The sequence below is a fragment of the Callithrix jacchus genome, chromosome 7 (assembly GCF_049354715.1).
Source record: "Callithrix jacchus isolate 240 chromosome 7, calJac240_pri, whole genome shotgun sequence".
NCBI lineage: Eukaryota > Metazoa > Chordata > Mammalia > Primates > Cebidae > Callithrix > Callithrix jacchus.
This window is the reverse complement of record NC_133508.1, coordinates 48925347-48940496: the sequence shown is the minus strand read 5'-3', so window position 1 is coordinate 48940496 and position 15150 is coordinate 48925347. Positions and strand designations below refer to the sequence as shown.

The window sequence follows — 15150 nt, the reverse complement described above, 5'->3', positions numbered from 1 at the left end:
TTACCATGTTGTCCAGACTGGTCTTGAACTCCTAACCTCAAGTGATGCGCCCACCAAGGCCTTCCAAAATGTTGGAATTACAGGCATGAGTCACCACGCTCAGTCAGAAATTTCTATTTTGTTTTGTTTTGTTTTGAGATGGAGTTTTGCTCTTGTTGCCCAGGATGGAGTGCAATGGTGTGATCTCAGCTCACTGCAACCTCCACCTCCCAGATTCAAGCGATTCTCCTGCCTCAGCCTCCCAAATAGCTAGGATTACAGGCATGCATTACCATGCCTGGCTAATTTTGTATTTTTAGTAGAGACAGGGTTTCGCCATGTTGGTGAGGCTGATCTAAAACTCCCGACCTCAGGTGACCCACCCGCCTCAACCTCCCAAAGTGCTGGGATTAACAGGTGTGAGTCACCACGCCCAGCCAAAGTGAGAAATTTTATAGTGAGGATGGCCTGAGAGGTCTCGTGAAACAGGCATTCAGACTGGACCCTGAGGAGCAAGAGACTCCCAGAGTGCTCTGTGGCTGCACTGCTCAAAGCAGAGGCCTCTTGACAGTCCAGACAGGGGGCTTGTCAGAAGCCAGTGCCGAGCAGGCCTGGAGGCCGCCCTGGGCCGCTGTGTTCACCCGCCTCTCCTGCTGATTCTTCCACCTGCTGGTGATTGGGAACCGCTGTTAGCTAAAGCCACGGGCCTAAGGCTGGCTGAGCCTTCTGTTTGTTTTTTAAAAGACAGGAACCTTACACAGGAGTTTGAAATCTTTTCAAATGTTCATTTCTCCAAATAAAAAGTTCACAGCCCAGTGTCAGTCTCTAGGTGTGTTTGCAGTTTTACTGATCCATCAGACCCCTAATTCAGAACTCATGAGCCATGGGGTAGAGATGAGGGTCTTGGGAAGTTGGAAGAACAGCTGGAGCTCAAGGTCAGGTCTCTTGGGGAGCATCTGCCGCCAGACAGGAGGATGCAGAGCATACACAGTATGTAGGGGTCAGGAACTGTGCAGTGACTGAGGGTGGAGGCCATGGCTGGGCCTGTGCTCTAGGAAGAGGGGAAAGGGATCTGGCAGGGCTGCTGGGTTGGAGGTGGGAGAGAATTGAGGAGCAGAGGACTGTGTGCTCATGGAGGCAGCTTACCATAAGCATTTCAACCAAGCCACACCACATAATAACCAAAATTGTTCCCACTGATAACCACAGCCCTCTGCCTGGCTGAATAGGCTTTAAAAATGGCTCTCAAGTGCTAACTGCCTAACAAATCTCTTTAGACTCTAGAGACACATAACATGTGGCAGCCCCATTTGAACTGTTTCCTTCAACAGCAGCCACTGGCTCACCTTTCTCTCCCCTTTTCCCTTTTAAAATAACACTTTTTAGGCACTTGGGTGGGATAGTGAACTGGATTTTTGAGGTATCTTGGTCTGAATTTAGGGAAAAATATTTCATGCTAAAGCGTTTTCTCAATCCTAGTTCTGTGGGGTTTTTTTTTTTTTTTTTTTCATTTTTGGGTTTTTAGGTTTTGGTTTTTGTTTTTTCGAGACAGGGTTTCACTCTGTCACCCAGGCTGGAGTGCTGTGGTGTGATTGCGGCTCACTGCAACCTCCACCTTCCGGATTCAAGCAATTCTCATGCCTCAGCCTCGCAAGTAGCTGGGATTACAGGTGCATGCCACCATGCCCGCTAATTTTTGTGTTAGTAGAGTTGGGATTTTTACCATGTTGGCCAGGCTGGTCTCGAACTCCTGACCTCAAGTGATCCACCCACCTCGGCCTCCCAAACGGCTGGGATTACAGGTGTGAGCCACCGTGCCCAGCCAATTATCTTTATGTGACCTGAAATCAAGTGGCATTTCTGGGTTCACCATGCTGTACATTTGAGGACTTTTGGGGTTTTTTGGCGGGGGGTGTTTGAGACAGAGTCTCACTGTCGCCTGGGCTGGGGTGCAGTGGCGCAATCTCGACTCACTGCAACCTCCACCTCTTGGGTTCAAGTGATTCTCCTGCCTCAGCCTCCCGAGTAGCTGGGATTACAGGTGTCTGCCACCACATGCTGCTTTCATGAATCTTTTGTCCTGAACAGGTCCATGGGAGCCACCGCCGAACAATGTTTTTTATTTTTTATTTTTGAGTCTTGCTCTGTCACCAGGCTGGAATGCAATGGTGCAATCTCGACTCACTGCAACCTCTGACTCCCAGGTTCAAGCGATCCTCCTGCCTCAGCCTCCTGAGCAGCTGGGACTACAGACATGCGCCACCACGTGGGCCCAGCTAATTTTTGTGTTTTTAGTAGATGGAGTTTCACCATGTTGGCCAGGATGATCTCAATCTCTTCACCTCGTGATCTGCCCACCTCAGCCTCCCAAAGTGCTGGAATTACAGGCCTGAGCCACCATTTATTTTTTAGAGACAGGGTCTTGCTATGTCGCCTAGGCTGGTCTCGAACACCTGAGCTCAAGCAGTCCTGCCTCACTGCCTCAGCCTCCCAAAATCCTAGGATTATAGGCATGAGCCCCTATGCCCAACTGCCTAGCAATTTTTTTTTTTTTTGAGACAGAGTTTCACTCTTGTTGCCCAGGCTAGAGTGCAGTGGCACAATCTTGGCTCACTGCAACCTCCACCACCCAGGTTCAAGCGATTCTCCTGCATGGTTAATTTTTTTGTATTTTTAGTATAGACAGGGTTTCACCATCTTGGCCAGGCTGGTCTCAAACTCCTGACCTGAGGTGATCCACCCATCTTGGCCTTCCAAAGTGTTGGGATTACAGGCGTGAGCCACCGCAGGCAGCCTATGCCTAGCAATTCTTTAGCAGTCTTGGTCTACCTCCCCTTTAGAAGGAGCTTGAAGTGAAGCAAGGCACTTTGTTGCCTAGGCTAGGAGCTTGCTCTCACTGATAACGCTTGTATTCAGCTCTCCGGACGACACAGGAAACGTGTTCCCCACCTCCAGGTGGAGGCTGCAAAACGTCAGTCAAAACCATCCCTGAAATAATGTCAGGAGTAGCTTTTACCAGTTTCATCTTCCTTCCTTGGCATTTGAACTTCGTGTAGAACAATTAGCATTTAATATTTGGTAATTAGCATGCTTAATGTGATTCTGAGTTCTCTGACATTCTCATAAAAACAGAGAGCAAAGTCCCACCCACCCTTCAAGGAGCAAGACCCAGTTTGTCGAGAAAAATTGCGTGCCAGTCTTTTCTGGTGCTGAATATGTATGTGCTGGGCCTCTTCCTGGACACTGCTGGTAAATTTAGAAACTCGTTTAGAAAAGCACTTCTCTCGTATTCACCACCCATAGGCTTATAGCTCAGAGAATCTAAGGGAAAATGGCTAAATCCAGCTCATTAATTCGCTGGCTGTGATAATTCTTTCCAAGTAAATAAAAATCCTCAGTGCGCCTCGACGAACCACATAATCTGTTCAAGTCCAACAAGGAACCAGATTTTGGACGCGGCGAGGGATACGTTCTACTCGCATCTTGCAACAACGCAACCCAGTATAGCCGCCCGCTCCCCTGCCTCCAGCCCAAAGGCTGACGCCCGGGTCCGCACGTCTCAGCGCTCCCGCGCTCCGCACCGAGCCCCAGTCCCGCAGCCTCTCGCGGCCTAGGTGCTTCCCAACCCCGAGAAGGCAGCAAGGGCTGGGGGTGCACGGCCCCGGCCGGCGGGAGCGGAGGAAGGACCCGGACCCCTTCCGCCGACCCAGCCCGCCCCGGAACCCGGCTCGGCCGTCCGGCCCCTACCGGGCCCCCACGTGGCCCCCGGAGCGGACCGCACTACCCTGCTGCCGCCGACTGACGGCGCGCGCCAGCCACTCCGCGCCGCGCTGAGGGCCGACAGCCAATGAGCGCCCAGCGCTGTCGCTTTGCCATTGGCGACCGTTGGCTCCGCCCCTGCCGGCAAGCCCCGCCCCGATCCCGGGTTAGGTTGCGGCGCGGGCGGCGGGCGGAGCTGGTCCCGTTGTGCTGCGGCTCCGCGCGGCCTGCAGTCCCGGGCCCGCGCCCCGCGCCGCCCGCCCGCCCGCCCGCCCGCCATGGAGTCCGGCCCCGACGGCCCAGCCGCCTCCGGCCCCGCCGCTATCCGCGAGGGCTGGTTCCGCGAGACCTGCAGCCTGTGGCCCGGCCAGGCCCTGTCGCTGCAGGTGGAGCAGCTGCTCCACCACCGGCGCTCGCGCTACCAGGACATCCTCGTTTTCCGCAGGTACCGCCGCTGCCCGCGGGCGCCCGCTGCCCGCCTCTCGCACCCCTCCACGCAGGGACCTAGGCTGGCCGGACCCCGTCCTACCCTGGCCCCCTTCGCCACCCCTCACCCCGCCTCCCTGGCCTGGGACCGGAGCTGGGGCTGCGGGCGGGCCTTTGGGTGGTGGAGCCAGAGTCTGCGCCCCGCTCCACGTGTCAGCCCTGGGACACGTCAGAGCCCGAGGAGACCCCGGGACTCACCCCGGCCTCCGCCCGGCGGCCCACCTGGCGTTTCTCGCCACGTGTCACCATCGACCCTCACCCCTGGGACGGCTTGGGGCGACCCTCCTCACCCAGGGCGGCTTGGGGTACGTTTCCCCACCCCAAAGAACCCAGGTCCCCGACTGTCACTTCGCCCGCAGTAAGACCTATGGCAACGTGCTGGTATTGGACGGTGTCATCCAGTGCACAGAGAGGGATGAGTTCTCCTACCAGGAGATGATCGCCAACCTGCCTCTCTGCAGCCACCCCAACCCGCAAAAGGTACCCCATTATCCTCTGGGACAGCGCCGGACGACGACGGGGCGGGGGGGGGGTCCCAGGTGTGCCACGGGCTCCGCCCAGCTGCTGCCCGTAAGGTCGTCAGAGAAAGTGGAAGCAAGGCCAGGGGTTTTAGCAGAGGGGTGGGGGTGGACAGGGGTCCCGCAGAGAGTTGGGGGCGGACACTGACACGGCTTCTGAAGCCTGGGGCAGCCCTGGAAGGAATTTCCAGGAAAGGGAACACCGGCACGAAAGCATTTCCGAGGGTAGAAAATGATGAGGCCCTTGGGTTGGAGGGGCCAGGGGCCTGGGGACACCTAGTCCTGCCAGGGCCCCTGCCTTGACTGCCCCCTCCTCCCAGGTGCTGATCATCGGGGGTGGAGACGGAGGTGTCCTGCGCGAGGTGGTGAAGCACCCCTCGGTGGAGTCCGTGGTTCAGTGTGAGATCGACGAGGTGAGTGCCAGCACAGAGCCAGCGGAGTGGAGTTTGAGTCCTGGTTCTCCCACCGGCCAGCTGGCCCTGCAATGGCTGCATAGCCCTGAGCAAGGCAGGTGGGGCCTGTTTCCCCATCTGGGAAACACCTGGCAGGGAGGGTTCAGTAGGAAAACCAAATGGCAGAGGGCCTGGCAGGTGGGGAGGGCGCCTGCGTGGCAAGTTTTTGGTAAGACTAAGCTGATATGTGTTTTGTTTTGTTTTGTTTTGTTTTGTTTTTGTGAGACGGAGTCTTGCACTGTCGCCCAGGCTATAGAGTGCAGTGGGCTGATCCTGGCTTATTACAACCTCCGCCTCCGGGTTCAAGAGATCTTCCTGTCTTAGCCTCCCTAGTAGCTGAGATTACAGGTGCCCACCACCATGCCTGGTATTTTCTTTGTATTTTTGGTAGAGGCAGGGTTTCACTGTGTTGGTCAGGCTGAACTCCTGATCTGGTGATCCACCCACCTCAGCCTCCCAAAGTGATGGGATTAAAGGCATGAGCCACCTCACCCAGCCAACTAAACTGATTGTTAATCTCAGCCCCCAGGCAGGGGCCAGAGACAGCTCTACTATTTGTACATTGCCCCTTACACTCAGTAGCTGCTCACTAAAATCATGCTACATGCCAGGTGTTGCCCGGGTATGGGGAGACAGTGGTAGACAGATCAACCCCAGTCTCAAAAAAAAAGGGGAGGTGGGCACAGTGGCTCATGCCTATAATCCTAGCACTTTGGGAGGCCAAGGCAGGTGGACTGCCTGAGCTCAGGAGTTCAAGACCAGCCTGGGCAACATGGTGAAACTCCGTCTCTACTAAAAATACAAAAAAAATAGCTGGGTGTGGTGGCATGCACCTGTAGTCCCAACTACTCGGGAGACTGAGCAGCTGGAACCTGGGAGGTGGAGGTTGTAGCGAGCGGGGATCGCACCACTGCACTCCAGCCTGGGCAACAGAGTGAGACTCCATCTCCAAAAAAGGGTGGCGGGGGAGGGGGGGGGCTTGCCCAAGGCGGCTTGCCTCTCAGGCAGTTCAGGAGTCCCACATGGCTGTATCTGGCTCCAGGTCTCCCAGCCCCCTTGGCCCAGTCTGGTCCCTCCCATCCCCTCCAGGATGTCATCCAAGTCTCCAAGAAGTTCCTGCCGGGAATGGCTGTTGGCTATTCTAGCTCGAAGCTGACCCTACATGTGGGTGATGGTTTTGAGTTCATGAAACAGAATCAGGATGCCTTTGATGTGATCATCACTGACTCCTCAGACCCCATGGGTAAGAAGCGGACGGGCCCCAGGATTTTCTGGCAGCTGCAGGTCTGGAGGTCAGCCTCTTCAAGACCTTCAGAGTAAACGATAGTGGGACCTCCTGGCCCTCGAACTGGAGCTGTACTTTTTCCTTCTATGTTGTTACCTGCCCCTGAAACATGGCTCAGGACAGTAGGCAGGAGCCAGGCCGCTGCCCAGAGTTCAAAAGCTGGAGCCCAGGAAGAGTAGGGATCCGGCTTGGGGACACTGAGGCCCCTGCATCCTCTTCAGCCTCTCCTCTGCTCTGGACTGGTCATCTGTGGAGTGGGGGCGGGTTCTAGTCTTGAACCAAGGCCTGGGATGGAGGTTCCTCTGCTGCGGTGCCAGTGAGACTCCCCCAAGAATGGGATTAAAGTATGGAGCCTCCACGGACCTGGGTTCAGATCCTGGCTCTGGCCACCGGGCAGCTGTGTGGGTCTGTATAGTGGGGTGACAGTGGCCCTGGAGGTCTCAGCCAGGCTGTGTTCAGTGTGCCTTCCACCATCCTTCCCCAGGCCCCGCCGAAAGTCTCTTCAAAGAGTCCTATTACCAGCTCATGAAGACGGCCCTCAAGGAAGATGGCGTCCTCTGCTGCCAGGGTGAGCCACAGGCCTGGAGCAATGGGGCGGGACGGGACGGGACGGGACGGGACGGGCCCTGCTGGATGCTAATGCTGCTGGGGATGGGCCCCCAGGTGAGTGCCAGTGGCTGCACCTGGACCTTATCAAGGAGATGCGGCAGTTCTGCCAGTCCCTGTTCCCTGTGGTGGCCTACGCCTACTGTACCATCCCCACCTACCCCAGTGGCCAGATCGGCTTCATGCTGTGCAGCAAGAACCCGGTGAGATGGGGGTGCCAGGGGGTGTGGGGGGCAGGGGGCAAGTGGGCATAAATAAAGTGCCCTCCCCAGGCCGGGCACGGGTTATCTCATGCCTATAATCCCAGCACTTCGGGAGGCCAAGGCAGGCAGATTACCTGAGGTCGTGAGTTCAAGACCAGCCTGACCAACATGGAGAAACTCTGTCTCTACTCAAAATACAAAAAAACAAAATTAGCTGGGCATGGTGGCACACACCTGAGGCTGAGGCAGGAGGATCGCTTGAACCCAGGAGGCAGAGGTTGCAGTGAGCCCAGATGGTGCCACTGCACTCCAGCCTGGGCAACAGAGCGAGACTCTCAAAAAAAAAAGCACCCCCGCCATATGCCCCTCTGTCCTGGTCCCCAGAGCACCAACTTCCAGGAGCCAGTGCAGCCGCTGACGCAGCACCAGGTGGCGCAGATGCAGCTGAAGTACTACAACTCCGACGTGCACCGCGCCGCCTTCGTGCTGCCAGAGTTTGCCCGAAAGGTAGGTGGTCTGCGGGGCCAGGCGGTGGGACCCAGGGCCCCAGAGCGCCCTCCTGACTTGCCTCATGTCCCTGCAGGCCCTGAATGATGTGAGCTGAGCCCAGGCGCCACCACTGATGCCACCCAGGACCTCGGACCAGGAGCCTGCAGGGTGCCTGGGCCCCTCCAGCCCTGGACCAGCCCTCCTGCGGCTCTCGCCCACCAACCAAGTGTTACAAGCCCCAGAATGCTGCCCGGCCTGCCCTGCTGGGCGGACTGTCTGTGTGTCTGTCCACCTCCAAGCCTATACCAGCTGTGTACAGCGCCATCTCTCTGCCTTCTGTTGCCCCTCACTCACCAAACACGTGTATTTATAACAAAGATCAGAGTCCTGTGTCCCCTGACCTTGGTGGGGCCCAGGCAGAGCCACATTCACCACTGGGTATTTCTGGGGTGAGGGTCTGCAGGGCCTTGCTGTCTGACCCCCACATGTCTGCTGCAGGGCTGGGGCTGTGGTGGGCCCTCGTGGATAGCCTGGATACAGAGGGTCATCTTGGTCGTCATGCTGGACCCAGAGCTGTCCTGGGAAGTTGACTCAGCAAGCCCTTCACAAGGCCACTGGTGACAGCCCCTCAGAGCTGTGGGGTGGGTGAGATCAGGGTGGGGTTGCTGGTGTCTCCTGGGGCTGTCCGGGAGTGTTCTCAGAACTGGGACCACTCACAGGTGTAATGTCCCATCCAGGTGCTCTAGGGCAGATACCAGAGGTGACCCCAGAAGAGGGTAGTGGGGCTTAGTTACCTTCGGCCTTTTTAAGCACATCAGAAGCTTAACACTGGTCCAGTGACTGTGCCCTGACCCCACTCGGGACTCAGACTGGGGTTCAAATTCTGCCTGTCACCCTGTGAGTGCCTTCAGGCAAATTCCACCCTGCATCTCCTCCCCACTTGTGTGAACAAGTTGAGAATGCAGGTGTGGGTGGCCAAACCAGGGACTTCCCAAGGATCGGGGCTGTCCCCTCTCCAAGGTGCTGAACTCCCCCCAACCAGGTCATCACAGTGGTGGGGGGACAGGAAAGGAACCCCCCTCCATACACATGCTTGAGTTGCCAACCCCTTCCCCACCTTGGGCAGGGGGCTGAGCCGGAGAACCCATTAGGGTGGGAGGCCTGGGGGCAGGGAGTGGCCCTCATCTGGTGCTGGAATACCTCATTCCCAGCTGAGGCAGCCATCTTGGAGCCCTAACTTACTGGGAATGTTTCTGGGATATCCAGAATAATGGGAATCTGGTTTTGCCACCAACTCTGGCCTCAAGCCAGTCACAGCCCTCCAGGCTCCACCTGCCTCCCCCCCACCAGAATAAGCACCTTCAGACCTTTGGCCCCATCAGCAGATCCGATGTCAGGCTAACTTCTCCAGGCCACCCTAACCCTTCAAATCAGTCCTGGGAGATAGCGCCTGCCCCAGGGCCTCCACACTCCCAAGGAAAGCCTCAGTGGAGCAGCTAGTGGTCAGGTGGGTTGGCAGGGGCTATTTCTGGAGCCTGACAGGCTGGGCTGCAGCTGGGAGGACCAAACACCATTCATGTAATCTTCACAACCACCTGCCAGCAAGATACCATGGCTCCTGCACAGAGAGGCAAGGTGATGTGCCCAAGGCCACACAGCCAGTAAGCAGGAGCGGCCATCCAAGGCTGCTCCACCTGCTCACCCCAGTGTAGATGGTCTCTCTGACATCTACTCCCCGACCAAGATTCAGTCAGGGAATGCTGCCCCCCTTAGAAGGACAATCCCATGATCCCCTAAGTGTGAGGGCCTTTCCCCAAGGGCTCTGGAATCAGACCTGGGTCCAGATCTTAGCTCTGTGACCTGCAGCCATGCAGGCCCTCTGCCACTACCCTGACTGTCAGAGGGGGAGCACCCCATACCTGGTACAAAGCTTCGGTGAGAAGTGCCCGTGACGCAGCACTCACCAGTGCTGGCGCTCCGCATTGGCCCACCAGGACCACCTGTCTGGACGAGAAGGGAGGGGTGGGCGGACGGGGGGCGTGGCCCAGGTTTTGGAAAGGGCCAGAGTCATCTGGGAAGCAGGAGAGCGTAACCTAGAAGATGAAGCTGTCAGCTCATAGACCCTCCGCTTTCCCAGCCTGTAGTCAAGTCTATACACCTGCCCTCCTTGAAGGGGCATGCACCAGGGCCAGGCTGAGGCTGAACCCCACGACTGAGTGGGTGTGAGGCAGCCCAGGCTGGTCTACTGAACAGAAGCAGCCTCGATGAGGATACTATCTGGGTCCCCCAACATCCCGGAAATCTTTGGGCCACATACAGGCCCAGTGTGTGGCATGGGGAGTTTCATCAATCCTATCTTTTCAAAATGTCATTTATCAAAATGAGCCAGGCCCCTGCTTCAGGATTCATGCGTCCATGTGGCTTGTCAGAAGAAAAATCACAGTCCTCCCATGGCCCTTTTCCCTTTTGGAGCCGATTATTTTGGTGTTCATCTTCTGTAGTAGAAGAAGAAATGTGTTTGTCCCCAGTTCCTGTCACAGAGCCCCTAAAACCCTTGGAAATTACTGAGGTGGGGGTGTCTTATTCATTATACACTCCTTTGGAGAACTGTGGAGTTTATGCTAATGCAGTGATTTAGGGTCGGGTCCTGGCGGAGCCTCAGGGTGGGGCTGGTCATCAGTAAGACCTAGCCTGGAGAGTTGAGATGTTCACCCCACCCAACGACCACCAGGAAGGGATCAGGAGGGGGCCACCGGTGAAGCTCTACAAACTCATGAACCATGAGCACAACCGGGGGTGGTGGCTCCCGCCTATAATCTCAGTACATTGGGGCGCCAAGGTGCACAGATCACTTGAGGCCAGAAGACCTGGAGGCCAACATGGCAAAATCCTGTCTCCACGGAATACAAACAGCCAGGCATGGTGGCGTGTGTCTGTCACCCCAGCTACTCGGGAGGCTGAGGCAGAAGAATCAAGTAAACCCAGGAGGTTGTGAAACTGCCTTTGCCAAATTACGACTGAGACAGTGAAAAGGATCCATCTAACTTAACCAGTTCCATCTTGCTTCTAACCTCCAAGCTGTCCTTGTTCATTCCTGGGCAGAGGATGAACTAAGTCTGGGATAAACTTAATTTTTAGTTTATACTTTAAACAAAACCCTTTCTCAAAGCAGACCTTGCCTGCGGCTAGATTGCCTTCATAGGGTTAACATCAGCCACAAGATTAGAAATGATGATTTAGGGCCGGGCACGGTGGCTCAAGCCTGTAATCCCTGCACTTTGGGAGGCGAGGTGGGTGGATCACGAGGTCAAGAGATCAAGACCATCCTGGTCAACAAGGTTAAACCCCGTCTCTACTAAAAATACAAAAATTAGCTGGGCATAGTGGCGCGTGCCTGTAGTCCCAGCTACTCGGGAGGCTGAAGCAGGAGAATTGCTTGAACCCAGAAGACAGAAGTTGCAGTGAGCCGAGATCCTGCCATTGCACTCCAGCCTGGGTAACAACAGCGAAACTCCGTCTCAAAAAAAAAAAAAAAAAAAAAAGGAAGAAAAGAAATGATGGTTTAGGAGTCCTGCAGCAGGAGGACACAAGATTCTGACTCTCCGTAAACTGCTCCTGAGATCAGGGCTTGAGATATTTTGCAGACTCTGCACTTGATGGATCAGCTGGCACCACCCAGATCAATAAACTGGCTCATCTGATCTTGTGGTCCCCATCCAGGAAGGGACTCAGCGCAAGAAGACAGCTGTAACTCCCTGTGATTTCAGCCCTGACCAATCAGCACTCCTGGCTCAGGGGCTTCCCCCCACCCACCAGGTTATCCTTAAAAACTCTGCTCCCCGAATGCTCAGGGAGACTTATTTGAGCAATAGTAAAACTGCGGTCTCCTGCACAGCTGGCTGTGCCCAAATTACTCTTTATTGCAATTCCCCTGTCTTGATGAATCAGCTCTGTCTAGGCAGCGGGCAAGATGAACATTTGGGCGGTTACAGTTGTAGTGAGCTAAGATCACGCCACTGCACTCCAGCCTGTGCGACAGAGGACGCTGTCTCAAAAAAAAGGAAAAGTTAAAGAAAATAAAAGGAGTCAGGTGTCGTGGCTCACACCTGTAATCCCAGCACTTTGGGAGGCCGAGGCAGGCAGATCACGAGGTCAAGAGATCGAGACATTCCTGGCCAACATGGGGAAACCCCGTCTCTACCAAAAATACAAAAATTAGCCTATGATAACATTTTTTTTTTAAACAAAGTCTTACTTTGTTGCCCAGGAGATCTCAGATCACTGCAACCTCCGCCTCCCAGGTTCAAGTGATTCTTCTGCCTCAGCCTCCTGAATAGCTGGGATTACAGGCACCTGCCACCACGCCTGGCTAATTTTTATATTTTTAATAGTGACAGGGTTTCACCATGTTGGCCAGGCTGGTCTTAAACTCTTGACCTCAGGTGATCCGCCCACCTCAGCCTCCCAAAGTGCTGGGATTACAGGTGTGAGCCACCACACCCGGCACATATATATATATATATATATATATATATATATTTTTTTTTTTTTTTTTTTTTTAAAGGACAGAGTCTCACTCTGTTACCCAGGCTGGAGTACAGTGGCATGATCTTTGCTCAACTGCAACCTCTGCCTCCCAGGTTTAAGTGATTCTCCTGCCTCAGCCTCCCAAATAGCTGAGTAGCTGAGATTACAGGCATGTGCCCCCATGCCCAGCTAATTTTTGTATTTTTAGTAGAATCGGAGTTTCACCATGTTGGCCAGGCTGGTCTCGAACTCCTGACCTCAAGTGATCTACCCGCCTCGGCCTCCTAAAGTGCTGAGATTACAGGCATGAGCCACCGCACCAGCCTTATAATAACGTTTTATCTCCTATGGAGTTTCTTGTTTTCCCTGGAATTTTCTGTTTGTTTCTCATTTACTTAGTTTTCAATAAATTTATCACAAATTTAGCCCCAAAATTTTCACCAGTTCTCTAATGCTCCTTGAACTCAACAGGTTTTCCGTGACTGTCCCCTTTCTGGAGAAGCCGTCCAGAGCCTTGTCCCTGCCCCCAATGGAGTCCCCTAGTGAACACCGTCCAAGAGGGACCCTATGTCTTCCTATTGAAACCACCCTTGCAAAATTATGACAGTAAGACAAATCCGACATAACTGACCCCATCCTGCTCCTGACCTCCAAGCTGCCCCTGCTCATTCCTGGGCACAGGCCAAGCTGACTGGGGAAGGAATTTAGAGTTTAACTTGAAACAAGAACAGTAGTCCCTTCCTGAAACTACTCTCAGCCGGATGTAGCGGCTCACTCCTGCAATCCCAGCACTTTGGGAGGCGGAGGCAGGCAGATCACCAGGTCAGGAGTTAAGACCAGCCTGGCGAACATAGTGAAACCTCTACTAAAAATACAAAAATTGGCCGGGTGTGGTGGCTCAAGCCTGTAATCCCAGCACTTTGGGAGGCCGAGGCAGGCGGATCATGAGGTCAAGAGATCAAGACCATCCTGGCCAACATGGTGAAACCCCATCTCTACTAAAAATACAAAAATTAGCTGGGTGTGGTGGCGTGCGCCTGTAGTCCCAGCTACTCAGGAGGCTGAGGCAGGAGAATTGCTTGAAACCAGGAGGCGGAGGTTGCAGTGAGCCGAGATTGTGCCACTGCACTCCAGCCTGGCGCCTGGCGACAGAGTGGGACTCTGTCTCAAAAAAAAACAACACAAAACAAAATAAAAAACAAAAATTAGGCCACATGAGGTGGCTCACACCCATAATCCCAGCACTTTGGGAGGTCAAGGCAGGTGGATCATGAGGTCAGAAGTTGGTGACCAGCCTGGTCAATATGGTGAAACCCTGTCTCTACTAAAATACAAAAAATTAGCCGGGCGTGGGGGAACATGCCTGTAGTCCCAGCTACTCAGGAGGTGAGGTAGGCGGATAGCTTGAACCTGGGAGGCAGCTGGGCGCGGCGTACACCTGTAATCCTAGCACTTTGGGAGGCCAAGGTGGGTGGATCACCTGAGGTCAGGAGTTCAAGAACCTGGGAGGCAGAGGTTTCAGTGAGCTGAGATTGTGCCACTGCACTCCCAACTGGGAGACAGAGTGAGCCTCTGTCTCAAAAATAACTAACTAAACAAATAATAAATAAAAATACAAAAATTAACTGGGTGTGGTGGCATGAGCCTATAATCCCAGCTACTTGGGAGGCTGAGGCAGGAGAATCACTTGAACCTGGGAGGTGTAGGTTGCAGTGATCCAAGATTGCACCACTGCACTCCAGCCTGGGAGACAGAGCAAGACTCCGTCTCAAATATATATATATATATATTATAAATCTTTTCTGGGCGCTTGGGGCTCACTTTCATTCAGTACCACATTTCTTCAGTTCTGGGAAATTTTCTTGCATTATTATTACTATGTGTATATTTTTTGAGACGGAATCTTACTCTGTCACCCAGGCTGGAGTGCAATAGCATGAACATGGCTCACTGCAACCTTAGACCTCTGGGCTCAAGCGATCCTCCCACCTCAGCCTGCCGAGTAGCTGGAACTACAGGTGCCTGCCCCCATGCCTGGCTAATATTTACAAAAAAAACTTTTTTTTTTTTTTTTTGAGACAGAATCTCACTCTGTCATCCGGGCTGGAGTGCAATGGCACAATCTCAGCTCACTGCAACCTCTGCCTTCCAGGTTCAATTGATTCTCCTGCCACAGCCTCCTGAGTAGCTGGGATTACAGGCGCATGCCACCATGCATGGCTAAATTTTTTGTATTTTTAGTAGAGATGGAGTGTTACCATGTTGGTCAGGCTGGTCTCGAACTCCTGACCTCATGATCCATCCGCCTCGGCCTCAAAGTGCTGGGATTACAGGCGTAAACCATGGCATCTGGCCTATAAAAAATTTTTTTTTGCAGAGACAAGATCTTGCTATGTTGCCCAAGCTGGTCTTGAACTCTTGGTCTCAAGTGATCCCCTCCCAGTCTCTAAAAGAAAATAATAATGGTAATAATAACGAGGCCAGGAATGGTGGCTCACACCTGTAATCCCAGTACTTTGGGAGGCTGAGGCAGGTGGATTACTTCAGCTCAGGAGTTCGAGACCAGCCTGGGCAATACAGGGAGACCCCCATCTCTACAAAAAATGAAAACAAAAATAAAGGGAATTTAAAAAAGAAAACACACAAATCCATGAGGATAGAGTGTGTGAAAGAGGAAGGAGCAGCCTCAAAGCTCTAGAAGCTGGAAGAACAGATCAACAGGTGTGGAAATAACTGTATGGAAAGCAACTTCTAAGCCTGCAGTAGAATCAGGAATTGGTGACACCAGGTCCTTCTGGCAGTGTTAAAGAAATTAGGCAGCCTGGGCAACAGCAAGACCTCCCATT

At 54.0% G+C, this 15150-nt stretch overlaps 1 protein-coding gene across 1 annotated transcript; it reads left to right on the top strand.

The window, feature by feature from the left end:
- The first annotated feature begins 3907 nt into the window (after positions 1-3907).
- On the top strand, positions 3908-8154 carry SRM (spermidine synthase). Its single transcript, XM_035307713.3, has 8 exons — positions 3908-4183; positions 4584-4704; positions 5063-5155; positions 6284-6437; positions 6964-7047; positions 7143-7288; positions 7673-7795; positions 7872-8154. Exons 1-8 carry the CDS (start codon positions 4017-4019, stop codon positions 7890-7892), a joined length of 909 nt encoding a protein of 302 aa, XP_035163604.1. The 5' UTR covers positions 3908-4016; the 3' UTR covers positions 7893-8154.
- The last annotated feature ends 6996 nt before the right edge of the window (positions 8155-15150 follow it).

Excerpts from the sequence above, each read along its gene's own strand:
- SRM (XM_035307713.3), top strand. The coding sequence starts at position 4,017 with ATGGAGTCCGGCCCCGACGGCCCAGCCGCCTCCGGCCCCGCCGCTATC. Across the intron at positions 4,184-4,583 it reads GACATCCTCGTTTTCCGCAG|TAAGACCTATGGCAACGTGC; the intron begins GTACCGCCGCTG and ends CTTCGCCCGCAG. Across the intron at positions 4,705-5,062 it reads GCCACCCCAACCCGCAAAAG|GTGCTGATCATCGGGGGTGG; the intron begins GTACCCCATTAT and ends CCCTCCTCCCAG.